This window comes from Manis javanica, chromosome 9, assembly GCF_040802235.1.
Source record: "Manis javanica isolate MJ-LG chromosome 9, MJ_LKY, whole genome shotgun sequence".
NCBI lineage: Eukaryota > Metazoa > Chordata > Mammalia > Pholidota > Manidae > Manis > Manis javanica.
Genome location: NC_133164.1, coordinates 86,571,570 through 86,588,282, shown reverse-complemented (window position 1 = coordinate 86,588,282; position 16,713 = coordinate 86,571,570). Strand labels below are relative to the sequence as shown.

Sequence of the window (16,713 nt, the reverse complement as noted above, 5' to 3'; positions counted from 1 at the left end):
AATCATCAGGGAAATGCACATTAAAACCACAATGAGATATCATCTCACACCAGTTAGAATGTCCACTATCCAAAAGACAAGAAACAACAAATGCTGGTGAGAATGCAGAGAAATAGGAACCCTCCTACACTTGGTGGGACTGCAAATTGGTACAACTGCTGTGGAAAGCAATATGGAGATTATTCAAAAAACTAAAAACAGAGATATCATTTGACCCAGTAATTCCACTATGAATTTACCCCCCCAAAAAAAACAAAATCCCTGATTCAAAAAGATATATTCACCCCTTATGTCTATTACCACACTATTTGCAATAGCCAAAATATGGAAGCAACCTAAGTGTCCATCAGTAGATGAATGGATAAAGAAGAGGTGGTACAGATAACAATGGAATATTATTCAGCCACAAGAAGAAAACAAATCCTACCATTTGTAACAACATGGATGGAGCCAGAGGATATTATGCTTAGTGAAATAAGCCAGGTGGAGAAAGACAAATACCATATGATTTCACTTATTTGTGGAATATAAAAACAAAGCAAAACAGAAGGAACAAAATGGCAGTAGACTCATAGACGCTGAGATGTGACTAGTGGTTATCAAGGGGAAGGGGTTGAGGCAAGTGCAGGGGGAGGGGGATAAAGGGGCACAATAATTTGCAATCACAATGTAAGTTGATTGCAGGGACTACTGAACCACTGTGATGTACATTGGAAACCAACATAAGATAGTACATTAACAATACTTTAATAAATAAATAAATGGAAAGCTATTCCGTGCTCATGAACAGGAAGAATTAATATTGTTAAAATGCCCATTCTGTCCAAAGCAATCTACATATTTGATGCAATCCTTGTCAAAATACAATGGCATTTTTCACCAAACTATAGCAAATAATCTTAAACTGTATGAACCACAAAAAATTGCAAATAGTCCAAAGAATCTTGAGAAAGAACAAAACTGGGGTATCATGCTCCTTGATTTCAAACTATACTACAAGGCTATATAATCAAAACAGTATAGTAGTGGCACAAAAACATACACATAGATCAAAGGAACAAAATAGCCCAGAAAAAATCCATGCATATGTTGTCAATTAATATATTAAATACAAAGGAGAGAAGAATATACTGTAGGGAAAAGACAGTCTTCTTCTATAAATGGATTGGGAAAACTGGATAGCTAAATACAGAAGAATGAAACTGGATTACTGTCTAACTCCATACACAAAAGTAAACTCAAAATGGATTAAAGACCTAAACATGAAACCTAAAACCATAATACTCCTAGAAGAACACAGGCAGTATGTGCTTAAATATTGGCATTAGTAATTTTTTTCTGGATATGTCTCCCCAAGCAAGGGAAGCAAAAGCAAAAGTAGACAAATGAGACTATATCAAACTAAAAAGTTCCTGCACATCAAAGGAAACCATCAACAAAATGAAAAGGCAACCTAATGTATGGAAGAATATATTTACAAACGATGTATCTGATAAGGACTAATATCCAAAATGTGTGAAGAACTCATACAACTCAATATCATAAAACAAATAATCTCACTCAAAAATGGGCAGAGGACCTGAATAGACATATTCCAAAGAAGACATACAGATGGCCAACAGACACATGAAAAGATCTTCCACATCACTAATCTTCAGGGAAATATTTGCAAATCAAACCACAATGAGCTATAACCTCACACTAGTCAGAATGGCTAATATTAACAAGAAATAACAAGTGTTGATGAGCATGTGGAGAAGAGAGAACCCTCATCCACTGCTGGTGGGATTGTAAATTGGTACAGCCATTATGGAAAGGAGTATGGAGGTTCCTCAAAAAACTAAAAATAGAAATACCATATGACCCAGTAATTACACAACTGGGAATTTACCTGAAGAAAACAAAATCACTAATTTGAAAAGATATATGCACTCTTATGTTTATCGCAGCATAATTTACAATACCCTGAATATGGAAGCAATCCAAATGTCCATCAATAGATGAATGGATTAGAAAAAGATGTGATACATACATACAAAGGAATATTAGTGAGCCATAAAAATGAATGAAATCTTGCCATTTTGACAATATGGATGGATGTAGAGGGCATTATGCTAAGTGAAATAAGTCAGAGAAAGACAAATACCCTATGATTTCACTTGTATGTGGAATCTAAAAAAGTCAAACAAATGAACAAACAAAACAGAAACTTACAGTCACAGAGAACAGACTGGCAGTTGCCACAGGGTATTGGGTCAGGACGATGAGTGGAATAAGTGAAGGCAGGAAAATGAGGATGTTCAGTATCTTGATCTGGGTGATGTTTTCATGAGTGCATACACATGTCAAAATTCACCAACCTATACACTGAGATCTGTGCATTTTTTTGTATGTACATCAACTGAAAAGAAAGATATGCTTTTTAAACCTAGAAAATAACATATCATCTATCCTGTAATCCAGTGCAGTAATCCAGTTCACTGTGGCCTTTGTGACCACTCATGTAACCAAACAGAACGAACATGGACTTTTCAACTATGAGGCTTTGTGAAATGTCCCCTGAAACACTTCCTTAGTCCATTCTTGGTATTTTCTCTCTCCAATTAACCTAGATGACCAGCTATTCTGTAAATTGTCTTTGGGATTCCATTTATTCTGTATAGGCTTTGTGCCACATAAAGGCATGCAACATTGTTTTTGCTGGACAGGTTACGCAGAGCTGAGATGAAAAATATTACCTTCTCCCAGAATCTGTTTCCAGTTAATTGTAGCCTTGAGTTTAAAAGGTGCATTTTAGCAAACAGATTCCAGAAGTTGTGCAGACAGTAAACTTGAGAGTAACTAGGGGGAAATAAAACATCGTTATTGAATGGCAAGAAATTGTGTTTAATATATTTCCGACAGAGCCCACATCTTATTGGTCGTAACTCAAGAAGTGGCAACAATAAAACAGACTGAGCTTTTAGGATGTGCTCAATAAACAGTTGATTCCAAAGACTGCTTTGTTGCATGTACAATATATGTATTAGTATATTTTAAACTTACTATCAGATAGTTCTTACCGCCAGTGTTCATATTAAATACTTCACAGAACTTGAAGTTTTGGCATTAAAAGCTTGAAAGCGTCTGGCTGTCATTAATTAAGTAAAAAAGCTGCCTTATTCTACTTGCACCAGTGAAATAAGCCTTCAGTGAGGATGGGGAAAATTGAAAATGCAAATCACTTAACAGCCTGTCCTCCTTAGTTACAAGAAACACAACTCAAATAACAGCGTTGTTCTTGTTTAGATTTCGTGAACATGTGCGGATTGTTGCAAGCTCCCCGTGATTACTGAATGACGCGGTCGGCCGCGACACTTTACAACGAGAGCGTCCTTCCTCAGCCAAGGCACCAAGATACACGCTTCAGGATTTCTTTTGGGCAAAGGTCCTCAACGTTTCAAATGGCTATAATGCCACCGAACTCTGAAGGCCGGTGCGCACGCTGGAGCGCGCGGCCCTGCCCCGCTGGGGGTTCTGCGCGCTCCCGGGTCGCCAGGCGGCGCGGGGGCCCGCGGGCTCCTCCGGACCTGACGTCACCGAGCGGGAGGGGGCGGAGTCTCTGTGGCGGCGGCGGGAAAAGAGGTCTCCTGAAGCGACCCGGCTCCTCGCCTGCGTCCCGGTCCCGGTGCCAGCAGCCGGCCCGCGCCATGCAGGCCGCCGGCTCCGAGCTGCCGCGCCCGCCGTCGCCGCCCGCCGCGCACGAGCGGGACGCTGAGGCTCGCCCGCCGGCCCACGGGGAGCTACAGTACCTGGGGCAGATCGAGCACATCCTCCGCTGCGGGTTCCGGAAGGACGACCGCACCGGCACCGGCACGGTGTCAGTGTTTGGCATGCAGGCGCGCTACAGCCTGAGAGGTGACCGCGGCCGCGCACGGCTTGGGGCTCGCGCGGACCGGGTGGGCTCACGCCGCCGCGCGGGCAGCTCTCGCGAGAGGCCGTGCTGGCCCGCGTGGGGCCGGCGCGCTGGGGGAGCGCCCTTTTCCCACCCTGCAGACACCGACTCTGAGGCTCGGCTCAGGTAGCTGCGTTCGGTCACCGCACAGGAGTGACCTTATCAGGAGGCAAAAGCAGATCCTCCGGCTCCAAGGCCTGCGCGCAGAGTCTCCCCTTGTTGCCTTCTCCCCAGAGCGGGCAGGATCTGGTGTTTGCCGCGCACCGGAGAGCAGGGGAGGGTCTGCCTGGGTTCAGCCAAGGCCTTGGTTGGAGGCTCCCCTTCTGTGCCCTCCTCCTCGCTCCCGTGTTGGCTATTCGGTTCTGCAGTTTTTAAAAATTGGAGCGAAGATTATATGGGCGACGCAACGGGGCGGGAGGAGAGAGAACTGGGAGGCAGGGGCAGGAACTTGTGGGTCCTGTCAGTTTGCCACCAGCCAGCTTGTGGCTTAAACCTTCTTCTTTTCCTTTAAAATAGGATGGCTCCTAGGAAGAAGTGTTTCTCGGGGGTTAGTAGGGCTTGGCCTACAGGGAGCAAAGGGGTGGGGAGGGCACAGGACCTACATCCTTGACACAGGTGTGGGGGTAGCCTTGAGTGGGGAGACCCCCTGCTGGTGAAGCAGATCCACTGTGGTCAGAGGAGAAAACCCTCCAGCCCACACCCATTCTAGAAACTGGAAAACAGCCAGGCTCCAGGGGCTAATCTGCCTTGGACAGAGTTTTATTGAGTAGAGGGATCGCCTTCCCCGAAGCTCCAAGCACAGTGGCCTCCAATGAACTCCAGCCCTTCTGCTTAGACCTTGGGAAAGTTCTTCACCTCTTTGGTCTTCAGCTGCCCCAGAATGGAGGCAATAATGCTCAGTAAGGCAATACTGATGCAAGTAGGTGCTTGAAAAAAAATCTATCCTTGTGTGAATATCAACTATACAACTGATAATTAGGACTGACTAGGTACCCGAGTTTGGAGACAAAATTTTACTCTTTCTTGATGCAAACTTATGTATTCCCTTCTGGTGCTTCAGAAAAGGCTGTTTTGAGGATGAAGTAGGATCGTGCATAACAAATATATAAACAGTTATTTTTGGTACACTTAGGTAATAGAGGTTAATTTGCTTTGCAAACACTTAATAAAACCATTTTTCAGTTTGGGCCATTGCAGTAACTACTGTGCCCTGGTCCTGAGCAAGTTTTCCCTGGCAGGGTAATCGTGCAGTCACTCTGGGAGCCTTCAGGCTTTGTTCTAGGGCACATTTTGTGTGTTGTCTTCACACCTCTAAAAAGGATTCTATCCGGCCATGGGTGGTAGCACTTTCCCTGTCTGCATGGCCATTCCTGCTGACCTTTGCCCATCTCACTGTGTGGAATTCCCGAGTCTAGTGGTCAAGGGCTTCAGGAGAGCAGTCTCAACCTGGATTGTGTCACTGCCTTCCACTGTAGCCTTGGAGCTCCCCGTTGTTGCTACGTGGTTGCTCCAGGGCCTTGTGTCTGGGGCAGTTTCCTTCCACAGGGAAAGTGGGATGGCATGTTCCATTTTCCCATCTTGAAATTACATGCAAACTGTTTTTCAGATGAATTTCCTCTGCTGACCACCAAACGTGTATTCTGGAAGGGTGTTTTGGAGGAGATGCTGTGGTTTATCAAGGTAAAAATGTACTATAGGAAATCCAATCTTCTCAATGCAGCACCAGCGAGATCCTTGTAAAAGCTGGATCATGCCACTCCTCACCAAGGCCCTTAGGGGCTCCCATTTCACTTAGTAAGAGCCAAGTTTAGAGCTGTGTTAGCCTGTGTCAACTGGCAGTGAGTCTCTAGTTCAACATACATCAGGAATCTCAGAAGAGGACATATATATACCAGCTAGAGCCCAGTCTGAATGGATGGAAAGGGGAGACTTTTGAAACAATATGTGGAATGTAGAGAGAGATTTGTTGGAAGTGAAAAAACTAGTACAAACTCAACAAAAAGGGGAGAATAAGATATTCAGAGATAAAATGCATTCACTCATTTTATCTTAAATCTTAAGAATTCTAAGAAATCCTTACATGTCAGAGTCAGCTCTGATGTATGACTCAATAAAATACAGGCATCAGAATGTACCTACACTACAGCTGGGATCCCTGGGCAGAAAGGAGAGATGGGGTCTGTGCAATTGTTCATACCTGCTGAGCACCAAACATTTTGCTTGTATTATCTAATCTTCGCAGTAATGTGTGTGGTGAATATTGGTACTGTGGTTTTTTGTAGATGCAGATAGAAAGAGAGGTCAGGGAGCTGGTCAGAGGAAAAAGGAGGTAGAGAGCAGGCGTGGAGCCCAGGTGTGTGTGGCACTGTAGCCTTGCTTATAACCTTATAGTACACCATACCCAGAGGCCAAGGGGTCTATCTTTGATCTGGATGCCCAATGAGGTTACAGGTTAGGATGATATGGCCAAATCTAATGAGATGAAATACAAGAGAAATAAATTTAAGGCTTGTACTTGGCCACAAACAAACAAACAAAAACTTAACCACCTTAACTGCAACTATTGGTTGGGAGTAAACATAACTTGACAGTGGCACATATGAGATATGTGACTGATATATCTGCAAGAAAAGCTAATATTGACTAGACCATCAAGTATCCTATATGCCAGGTCTAAGATAGACTCAAGAGATTGCATAGGAGGTGTTCAACTTGGGGATCACCCTTAGACACAGCACATTTGGTTAAGAAACACAAAACATGAGGAGGGAATGATTAAAGGACTTAGAAGTGTTCAGTCTAGAAAATAATTGCAGGTAATGAGGAAAAGATTTGAGAGGGTGATTCAGAGGATCAGCTGTCCTAGAGGTGATTCCAGGATAGTGTCCTGGAGACCCTCAGAAAGTCTGGGCTGGGACCAGTCTGTGCAGGGACATATCTGTCCCCGGTGTGTCAGCACAGATCAAAGGTGTCCTTGGTGGGAGGTACCTTAGGGATCAACTCCAACGGCTCAGGATTCACTATGCCTGCTGTCCTCTCTCATCTCTTCCAGGGATCTACAAATGCCAACAAACTGTCTTCCAAGGGAGTGAAGATCTGGGATGCCAATGGATCCCGAGACTTCTTGGACAGCCTGGGGTTCTCCACAAGAGAAGAAGGGGATTTAGGCCCAGTTTATGGCTTTCAGTGGAGGCACTTTGGGGCAGAATACAAAGATAAGGATACGGGTGAGGAAACCGCAGTGCCTCAGATTGCCTGAGCTCCCTCCAGGGGATGAGTTTGCTCATTGTTTCCAGTGGACTGAGGGCATAAGTCACGTCAGGGGAGCTGATACACAACCTTGAGGCTGTTTCATATTCAGGTGGAGGAGCCACAGTGAAACTTCATGAAAATCAGATTGCACTCTTGGTGATGAGCATTTATTGGGTGTTGGCATTTTCCATACCTTGTTTCATTAGCAGGTAGCGATGCAGTTGAGCATTTGGTTGCTGTGCTGGGGTATAAGTATGAAGGTCATCTAGGGCAAGAAGCCCAGGGATTGCCTTTGGTGGCGTTGATCTCCCTTTTCAAGACTGAGCCACACAGCACACTTTAGGTGTCACTGAAGTGACAGCACAATTCTCTAGTCACTGTCTCCTACCCTCCCTGCTGGGGCAGAGGAAGGTGAACATCTTACTCCTGGATGTTGACCTTTCTCCATCACTTGGTAGCACCACATGCTGAGGGTCAGAGCCTAGCCCTTCCTGTCCCACCTGTTGTTGCACAACACTGTAAATGTAGTTAATGCCACCAACTGCATGCTTAAAGATGGCTAAAACAGACAATTTAATGTTGTGTACTTTGTCAAAAAAAAATGCTGTGTAGGCCAAACTATTTCTGCAGGTAAATGGTCTGTCAGTTGTTAGTATGCAACCTGTGTCCTAGGACATCATCAGGGTATGAGACTACTACCTTGACTTAATTGTGCCTTAAATTCTCCCTAGCATTCAGTTATTTATTCTCACTTAAGGGGCCTGATAAAATTGTGTTTTTAAATTTTTATCTTAAAATTATAGGTTCAAAGTAAGTTACAAAAAAAAAATTGCACAGAGAAGTCCCTCTATCTTTTACCCAGTTTCCCCCATTGGTAACATCTTGTTACCATTTTACAATTTAAAGGAATTGATACTGGTAAAAAATACAGTTTACCAGATCTCTCCAGTTTTACATGCACTCATGTGTATGTGTGTATGTGCACACACAGTTTTCACACATGTAGATTTCTGTAACCACCACCACAATCAAGATAGAGAACTGTACCTTCATCTTTTTTTTTGATCTTTGCTATTTCCTTTTATGGAACTGTGATTGTGACAGGACTTCTTTCCCCCAAAATTAAGAACTACTGGACTATATAGTCTGGCACAAGTGGAAGTTTAACCAGAGGGAATGTGAACCTTTGCGCTTCTCAGCTTCCAGTTGTGTTTAAGAAGGAAGGCAAGTAATTAAAGTCCAGAGACCAGAAATAGGAAAGTAGAAGACAGTATAATTATAGAGGTTTCCTGATAGACACCAGCCAATACGTGTTTAGATGCTAAATTGTAATTTTTAGGTGGAAGTGTTGGATAGTGTATCTACATCATAGAAAGGAATCTGTGGTCCTGTTAATTAGAACGTGTATGGGTATATTCTGCTTAAGATCCAGTACAGTCTGTGGCAGTGAAGTGTGACAAGAATGGCTGAAGGGTGTAAAGACTAAGTCCCATGAGAACCACTGGGAAAATAAATTATTGAGACTGGAGAACATTAGCAATAGGAACAGGGAGGGGAGTGACTTGTAACAGACCAAATATTTAAAGGACCGTTACATAGAAAATAGACATTGTTAAGGCTCCAGCGGACAGACCTATGAGCCTAGACAGGACCCTGAACTAAACGCAATCAGATAATGAAAAATTGGGGAGTACATTATTTTGTAACCATGGGCCAAGGGGCAGGCAGTGGAAAGACTATGATAGATGACCTGTAAGGCCATCTCACAAGATGCTGTGATTAATGTGTGTACGTGTTCTGTCTTGACAATTCTACAGATTATTCAGGTCAAGGAGTAGACCAACTGCAAAAAGTGATTGATACAATCAAAATGAACCCTGATGACAGAAGAATCATCTTGTGTGCTTGGAACCCAAAAGGTCAAAAGGATCCCAGTTACTCTGTTGTCCTAACTATACCATTAGAACAAAGGGTGCTAATTAGCACAAACTGTACTAAAGCACAAATCAGTGGCTTGTGCAGAGGTTGCTGATGGGAAGCCAGACCCTGGGAACCACCAGGTGGTTGTGCGACTCTGGACTCTGGACACCTCCTGGGTGTGCCTGAGATGCCAGCTTCCTGCGGCCCTGCAAATGAACTAGTTCTCCTGTACTTGTCGTTCGGTACCGTGAAGGTAGCACAAGTAATTAATTTCAGTTTGGCTGGAGGAGCATTGCTTCAGCTGTAAACATATATCCTCTGAAGGCTCCTGTGGATGGACACGTCTCCACCGGCTTTGCGCCATCTGTGGGATGGGAATGGTCTACTTTAGACAGAAGGGGAAGGTGTGGTCATGTGGGTCACTGGCCCAGCGACTCTTTCTCATGTCCATTGTATGAGTTGGCTTCTGTTTCACTCATTTCACTTTGCATATAGTTGTTTCTCTGAAACTATCCCCTCCTCATTTTCCTCTGTGCTGGCCCCTCAGATCTTCCTCTCATGGCCCTACCTCCATGCCATGCCCTTTGCCAGTTCTACGTGGTGAATGGTGAGCTGTCCTGCCAGCTGTACCAGAGGTCAGGGGACATGGGCCTGGGTGTGCCCTTCAACATCGCCAGCTATGCCCTGCTCACCTACATGATTGCACACATCACAGGCCTGAAGGTGGGTTGCTCAGGGGAGGGAGTGCTTGTTACCAACCCATCGCGCTGGGCTTTTAGATTCTTTAACATGGAAGAACTAATTGCAGAGAATTCAGAGGAGTCTGAAATGTCAGATGTGTAACTTAAGAAGTGAGCTTCTTGCTCTGGTGACTTTCAGTGGAGCTTGCCTGTTCTCACGGTCTATAACAAACAGGCTTGTATGGGCTGTATTAATACAACTTTATGAATCAACTTTTCTCAAAAACTGCACTGGTTATCTTCTGAAAAGCCTTGGAATGTCTGCATACTCTGTATAATGTGTTTTAAAGGAATAGGAACTGAAACATGAACTGTTTGCTTCTTTCCATGGGATTCAGCCAGGTGACTTTGTACATACTTTGGGAGATGCACATATTTACCTGAATCACATTGAGCCGCTGAGGATACAGGTAAGAATGATACCATCTCATGTGCAGTTTTATGCTTTCTCTTGATAAGAGGCTGATCTGTGGAACATCCCTCATGTTACAGGCATTCTGCTCAGTGCTGTACAAAGACAAGATGACCTGTTCTGACTACAGGGCTTCACACTGGGGATGGGTTGGGGCAAGTGGGCAGGGACAAGGCAGACATGTGCCTCAGCAACCACAGAGGCATAACCTGACAGGTGCTTGAGGTACTAAGTACCAGTACCAGGGAGGGAGAGCCACATTCAGAGCAGGGGGTTTGGGACCTTCCAAGAAGTGCCATTCCAACTTCCATTTTAACTTGAAGGAGAATTTAAATGTAAATACTTCCCCTTAATACTATGCTAAATACAATACTAGGTCTCAACTTTCACTTCTGTTCAAATCCAGAGTTATAGCAGCCAACAAATGATGATTCAAAGTAGCAATACTGTGCTTAATGAGCCCCAAGAAAAAAATCTCAGACCAAAAACCTTTTAGCCCCTTCCAGATTAGATTCAGGTTTTGAAAGTCACTCATTTGGCTGCTTTTGACTAGAGGGTGACTTCAGGGCGTCTCCAGGTCATGCTGGGCAGGATAATGTGAGGCTGTGACCTACGTCCACATCCTCACTGCTGCTGTGTGTTCATCCCTAGAATCCTGGCTGTATCCCTTCCTGTTGTCAACATGTCAACAGATGGCATCTTGCCTTGCCCTCACTGCCAGGGACAGTTGGGATAGAGATTATGGGGTTCGAGTAGCAATACTGAGTGCCTACTGTGAGTTGCATATATCAAAGACTATGATGTCCCATCCTTAATGAATTTCCCAAGAACACTAAACTGTAAAAACTTGGGAGCTGGTGAGCCCCCAGCTTTCTGATGCTGTGTGATCACACAAAATGCCCTTTACCCTCCCCGTTTCTGAGAGACCCACTTGGTTTTTCTCCATGAGTATTGCGTAACGAGGGACCGGGGCCTATAGTAGTATACCGTAAAATAATATTTTGTTGATAAAATCACTGTGTAGTTGTTTCATGAAGGGACATGAGGAGAAGAATTAAAGCAAATTGTCCACATAGGGCAAAATAATCGTTTTATGTTGTTTTTAGCTTCAGCGAGAACCAAGGCCTTTCCCGAAGCTCAAAATCCTTCGAAAAGTTGAGAAAATTGATGACTTCAAGGCTGAAGATTTTCAGATTGAAGGGTATAATCCTCATCCAACTATTAAAATGGAAATGGCTGTTTAAAGTGCTTGTAAAGGACTTGTCTAAGGGATATTGTCAGTCTTCGGGGGTGGACTGAATGCCCAGGTGAAGTCCACTTTGCTCTAAAGGAAGAAGGAACTAGGTCAAAAATCTGTTGGTGACCTACCAGCTGTTATTCACAAGCTTGTCAGCATGCTGCCCCTGTTGTACTAGTTCTCTGAGTAGGAAAAGGTCTTGAGTTTGGTTAACTCACCAAGGATATATGAAAATGCTAAAATTGTGAATAAAGTCAGGGGAGTGAAAATTTATATACTTTTTTAACCAAAATGTGTACATGCATTTCAACCCCAGTTTCATGAAGGACAGTGATTTTAAGAATTATATAAGCTATTCCCCCAAATTTGAGCTAAGTAGTTACATCAGTTGTAAAGTCACAGTAAGCAGAGTGGCCATGAACATTGAAAGTTATGTGTTTTATATATTGCTACAATAAAGTTATTCTGCATTCATCTGGGGTTTTGTTTCCCCTCTCTATTGCCATTCTACTTGGTTCTGCCTAAAATAGGTTCTGCCTAAAACAGTCTGTAAAATGCCATGGTTCTGCCCACTGCTGTTGCCATTGTTTGTCTCAGTATGCTGTGAATTCTCTAAGAATATGCTGAGGTGGAGCAAAAAGATGCTAAACCACTTCAGGGCTAATCATGCATGCCAGATACCCCATGGTGCTGCAGAACTATTTTTATTGTTAATTTATGACAAGTGTTTAATGGAAAAAATAAGGAATTATCCCAACAAATTGTCTACCATGCTGCTTATTTTCAAAGTACAGCTTAATGTCTAGGTGCCAGCACTTAATAGAAATTTTGTAATCAAGAACATCTTTGTAGACTTCTCGTTAATTAAATCTAAATTTGCTGAAGGAGTAAGAATCAAGTAATAATGATTACAGAGCTGAATCCTGAGGTTAATACAACTTTCACCTAAACTTTTTTGATTGGTAGAATGATATCTTTCTCCTATTTTTTGTAAAGCCATACCCGAGAAATATGAAGCCTTCTCACTTAAAAAAGAAAAGGGTGTTGCAGCTGAACATTTAATTCTCTTGAGCAGCAAGGAGTTTCTTCCAGACTTCGCCCTCTGGATATTGGTGTTTCTTTACAGAGTCCTCCTTCATTTCAGTTGAATAACCAGCATCCTATCAAAAACAGAAAATGGAATAGTGTTAATAACCACCTGGAACAAAAATACTTTGTGTTATGTATTTCTGCTGCTTCTAGAAATGCTTTTAAACTTAAACCAGAGGGAAGTGAATTAGTATATTTTAAGTAGGTTTTCAGGTTGTTTGGAATGAGGGGGAGGGACACACTTTATTGGCTGTCTCAGGATGAGTTAACTTTTTCCTCAGTCACACTTCCTTTGGTAGCTCATCCTCTGGTGGTGAAAATGAGCCCCGATCTCTCAAACATGAGGATAAAGGTCCAGGTAACACGATTACATCAGAACCTCTCAGTTCACTAACTTGCTAGGCAGCGCCAGCTTTGCTGGTTCTTCACACAAGGAGTGCATGTTTTAAGGTCTCAGCTGGTGAGAACAGGCTGGCATTAGAGAAACCCTGTCAGCGGCAATTTCACTCCCAAACCCTGACCTTCAAGCCTTGAGAATTTGCGGTGACTACTAAAGAGCCATTTGTAGTTTCTAGATACTGAAAATAAACTCTAAGGAGACAAAGCTTTGTGTTCCAGGGTCTGGCTCATGAGAACAAGTACGCAGGGGTTCAGCGCGTGCTTCCTCACGGAGGCCTCCCTGGCCAAGCTCACCGTAGGAGGCATGTAGGAGGCATTCTTGATTACCACAGGATACTTGAAGTGTTCGTGCAGGTGGTCGACATATTCACACATCCTAAGAGGAAGGAATCAGATGGGGGCAATAATGCCGTAAGATAATTCACACGACTACTGTTAGAGCAAAGGGGTGAGCGCCACGATGAAGAAAGGGTGGAGGCTTGCTGATACCACGTTTTCTGATGCAAACCCCTCACCCTCTGTGCCCGGGTTCTTTTCATCTGTAAAATAATGGGGCTTGGATCAGGTCTCTTCATGGGGGCACCATAAAGTCGCTTATAACTCTACAGACTGTCCCCAACTTAAGATGGTTTGACTTAATGATTTTTTGACTTTACAATGGTGGGAAAGTACCACACAATCAGTAGAAATCATACTTGAGTTTTGAATTTGGATCTTTTCCCGGGCCCCTGGCATGCAGTGTGATCTTGCAGTGAGCACAGCTTTCTGCCAGCCACACGACCATGAGGGTGCACAGCCCGTACATCGGCGACCATCCTGCATCCTGCACGTGACCACTCTGCTTCTCACTTTGCATACAGCAGGCAATAAACAATGTGAGACATTGAGCACTTTATTTCCAAACAGGCTTTGTGTCAGATGTTGCCTGCCTATGTAAGCTAATGTAAGTGCTCTGAACATGTTTAAGATGGGCTAGGCTGAGCTCTCATGTCCAGTAAGTTAAGTGTATTAAATGCATTTTAAACTTAGGATGGGCTTATCAAGACATAACCCTAACATAAGTCAAAGCTCTATAAAGGTTTTGTGACCCCAAAAGGCACCAATTTAGATTCCTTAAGTATCTGGGATTATTTGGGTGCCTTTAGCCAAAAGTTAGATGAATAGATTAAAATCACCAATTGAGGTCCCTTACAGCTACACATGATTTAGAAGAGTGCAGCTTTCAGGATCAGACCAGTCTGTCTAGATACAGTATCACCCACTTTCTCATTTTCTGACCTGGGGCCTAACTGTTGCCTTAATCATCGGCTGATGAACAGCTGGAATGGGCCAGCCCTGTGCCTGGTGCCAGGGATACACAAGGGAACTGGCCAGATAGCCTCTTGGTTTCAGTGGCATAGATACTAAGTAACCACGATATGTGCTATGCTGATTCTAGGGAACAAGCTATAGAAGGAGCAGGGTAAGGCTATTCCACAGAGCCATAAACAGGTGTTGAGGTGTGACAGCATACGTCTGCCTGGGGACTGTTCTTGTGCAGTGGCATGCTGAGCAATGGGATCTGTCCTCAGGAGGGTGGAATGAGGCATTGTCACCCACCCATAGTACACTGCTCAGGGCTGACCCCCTTTTTCTCATCCCTCAACATCTGCAGAATCTTTCCAGGTTGCTCAGAACCTCCCCTTGGTCTGCCTTCAGGAAATGAGAGGTGGCAAAAGCAGAAGAACTGAAGAATACTCACTTTTTATAGGATAAACATTTTAGGCTTATTGCAAGGCAGCCTCTGTCTACTTACTACCCAGCTGAAGAAAGAAACCATTCCTTTATAATTGCACCCCCGTGCCCTCACAGGCCCACTTCTCCTGCACTCTCCTCGTGTTTGCATTTCCCACACTCTTCTGTGCTTTCACTATATAGTTCTAGTGAGCTTTCTCTTGAGTCTACACTAATTCCAGAAGGAAAGGAAAGCACAATAAAACCATTTGTGTGCAGATGGCTGGAAGGAGACTGTCTTAATTTAAAGCTCACCTGGGCATGTTGAGAAGGTGGAATGAAAGAAAGATGCATCCAGATCATGGAAGACCCCAATGTTGGTAAGAGGAGATTGGACATAAGCAGGGAAGATACATATGATGAAAGCATGGCTTTAGAAAGTCAACAGGAGCTAGTTGATGAAGGAATTCTGAGTCCCATATGACTGCAACACTTCCCCACCCCCACCCCATGTACTTAGAAAACAAAGTGAGTCCTCTCAAAGGAAAAGGACCCTATTCACTGCAGGTCTCCACTGTTACTGCCCCATGTGGAGAAGTGGGAGCAGAGCCAACACTATGGGTCTCAGGATAGAGCAACAGCAGGGTTCTTAGTGCCTCTGGTGGCAAGAGCAGAATTTAAAAGATCTGGCCTGGATTGAGGGGCACTATTGATGTTAATGCCACATTACTGACCTGTTTTTAAGGCTGGCAGAAACTGATATGAAGTCAAATATACTCAGGTGCTGAACCAATTCGCAGAGGCCAACTCCACCAGCATGGGGGCAAACAGGAACTAAAATGAAAACAGACATTTCTTTTTAATGCCGAGTAGGGCAGGGAGGGGGAGGGGGAGTGGGTGGTGGGTGGAAGAGGACGTGTGGTGTTCCTTGTTGCCCACAAGTGATTAAATTTTTAATATTTAGGGATGACATTTCAAGATGAAAATTGTGAAAGAGTCCCTGATTAAGACTAAAAGAGAGTCAGAAAAAAACAAAATGGCAAATTACAGAGGGAACCACAGGTGTGCAGGGGGTGCAGAAATGGAGGTTTGCTTTCAGCTCAACAGAGCCCTTACTTTCAAACTTTTTGGCCATCAGCAACACTGAGAGGTTCTCGTTGACACTTCCCAGCCTGCAGCTGTCAATCTGGAGAAACTGCAGAGCTTTTGCCTGTAGAAGTTGCTTAAATATCACTCTATTGTGGCACTAGAAATAGATTTAATATAAAACCACAGAAGAGTCATTCTTGGCCTTCTGGATCTCTAAACCCGATAACACTCCAATTCCGAGCCATTCATCAGTGGCCTTCAGGAAGCCGGGACTGTGTGTGTTCCTTGTTCTCCCTGGGCATAAGGCAAGGCCTGATACTACAGGCTGGGGACCTTCCACTCCTTTACAAATCTGCTAGTGGAACAATGAGTCATGTAAAAGTCACACCGGCTCGCCATCTATTAAAGAATAACTGTCACAACGACTGGCAAGTGGGAAATGAAGCAAAGCATTAGGATGAAATATGGTGATAGCAAGAAGCAGGTGGCACAGATGACAAAACAACCGTAGCAGAACAGCGCTGCTCCTTTTACTGGAAAAACAGAGAATCTATGCCTTCACACGGCTCTGCCTTGTGGGCTGACTGCCGAAGGTTTTGGCAGGCACTTGTGCTTCATTTATAAGCACAAAAAGGGAATGCAGTAATGTTTACTCAGTTTGGAAGCTGCTCTCTTAGAACTGCCCAGTGGATTTTATGCCCTTGCAATAGCACCTTTAAATTGCTGCCTTTTAAAGTTCTATTAGACACTTTGAAAAAGATAAATGACTTTAGTCATGTGCATTACAGAAAAATATACAAATTTTTTACTACATTGAACTCTAGACTCTAATGAAATGCTGTAAAATGATCCAGTTTCTAAGATTAAGAAAACTTCCCAACTCAAAATAACATGTCCTCAGTCGGTGGCCAGTGTGTACTGACCCCAA

At 43.8% G+C, this 16,713-nt stretch overlaps 2 protein-coding genes across 8 annotated transcripts in view; one reads left to right on the top strand and one right to left on the bottom strand.

The window, feature by feature from the left end:
* The first annotated feature begins 3,535 nt into the window (after positions 1–3,535).
* On the top strand, positions 3,536–11,969 carry TYMS (thymidylate synthetase). The gene is made up of 7 exons (XM_037018098.2): positions 3,536–3,897; positions 5,541–5,614; positions 6,987–7,161; positions 9,004–9,105; positions 9,654–9,829; positions 10,185–10,256; positions 11,365–11,969. Exons 1-7 carry the CDS (start codon positions 3,690–3,692, stop codon positions 11,500–11,502), a joined length of 945 nt encoding a protein of 314 aa, XP_036873993.2. The 5' UTR covers positions 3,536–3,689; the 3' UTR covers positions 11,503–11,969.
* ENOSF1 (enolase superfamily member 1) overlaps positions 11,332–16,713 on the bottom strand; it is a 26,455-nt gene continuing 21,073 nt past the window's right edge. For 3 of the 7 annotated variants that reach the window (XM_017659875.3, XM_017659878.3, XM_037018061.2), the window contains 4 exons: positions 15,813–15,942; positions 15,431–15,530; positions 13,278–13,359; positions 12,184–12,655 (listed from right to left, as the gene is read on the bottom strand). In XM_017659875.3, the coding sequence (XP_017515364.3) occupies positions 12,554–12,655; positions 13,278–13,359; positions 15,431–15,530; positions 15,813–15,942 (414 nt within the window). In that variant the 3' untranslated portion in view covers positions 12,184–12,553. The other 4 variants (XM_017659877.3, XM_017659879.3, XR_012121170.1 and 1 more) reach the window with 3 other exon arrangements.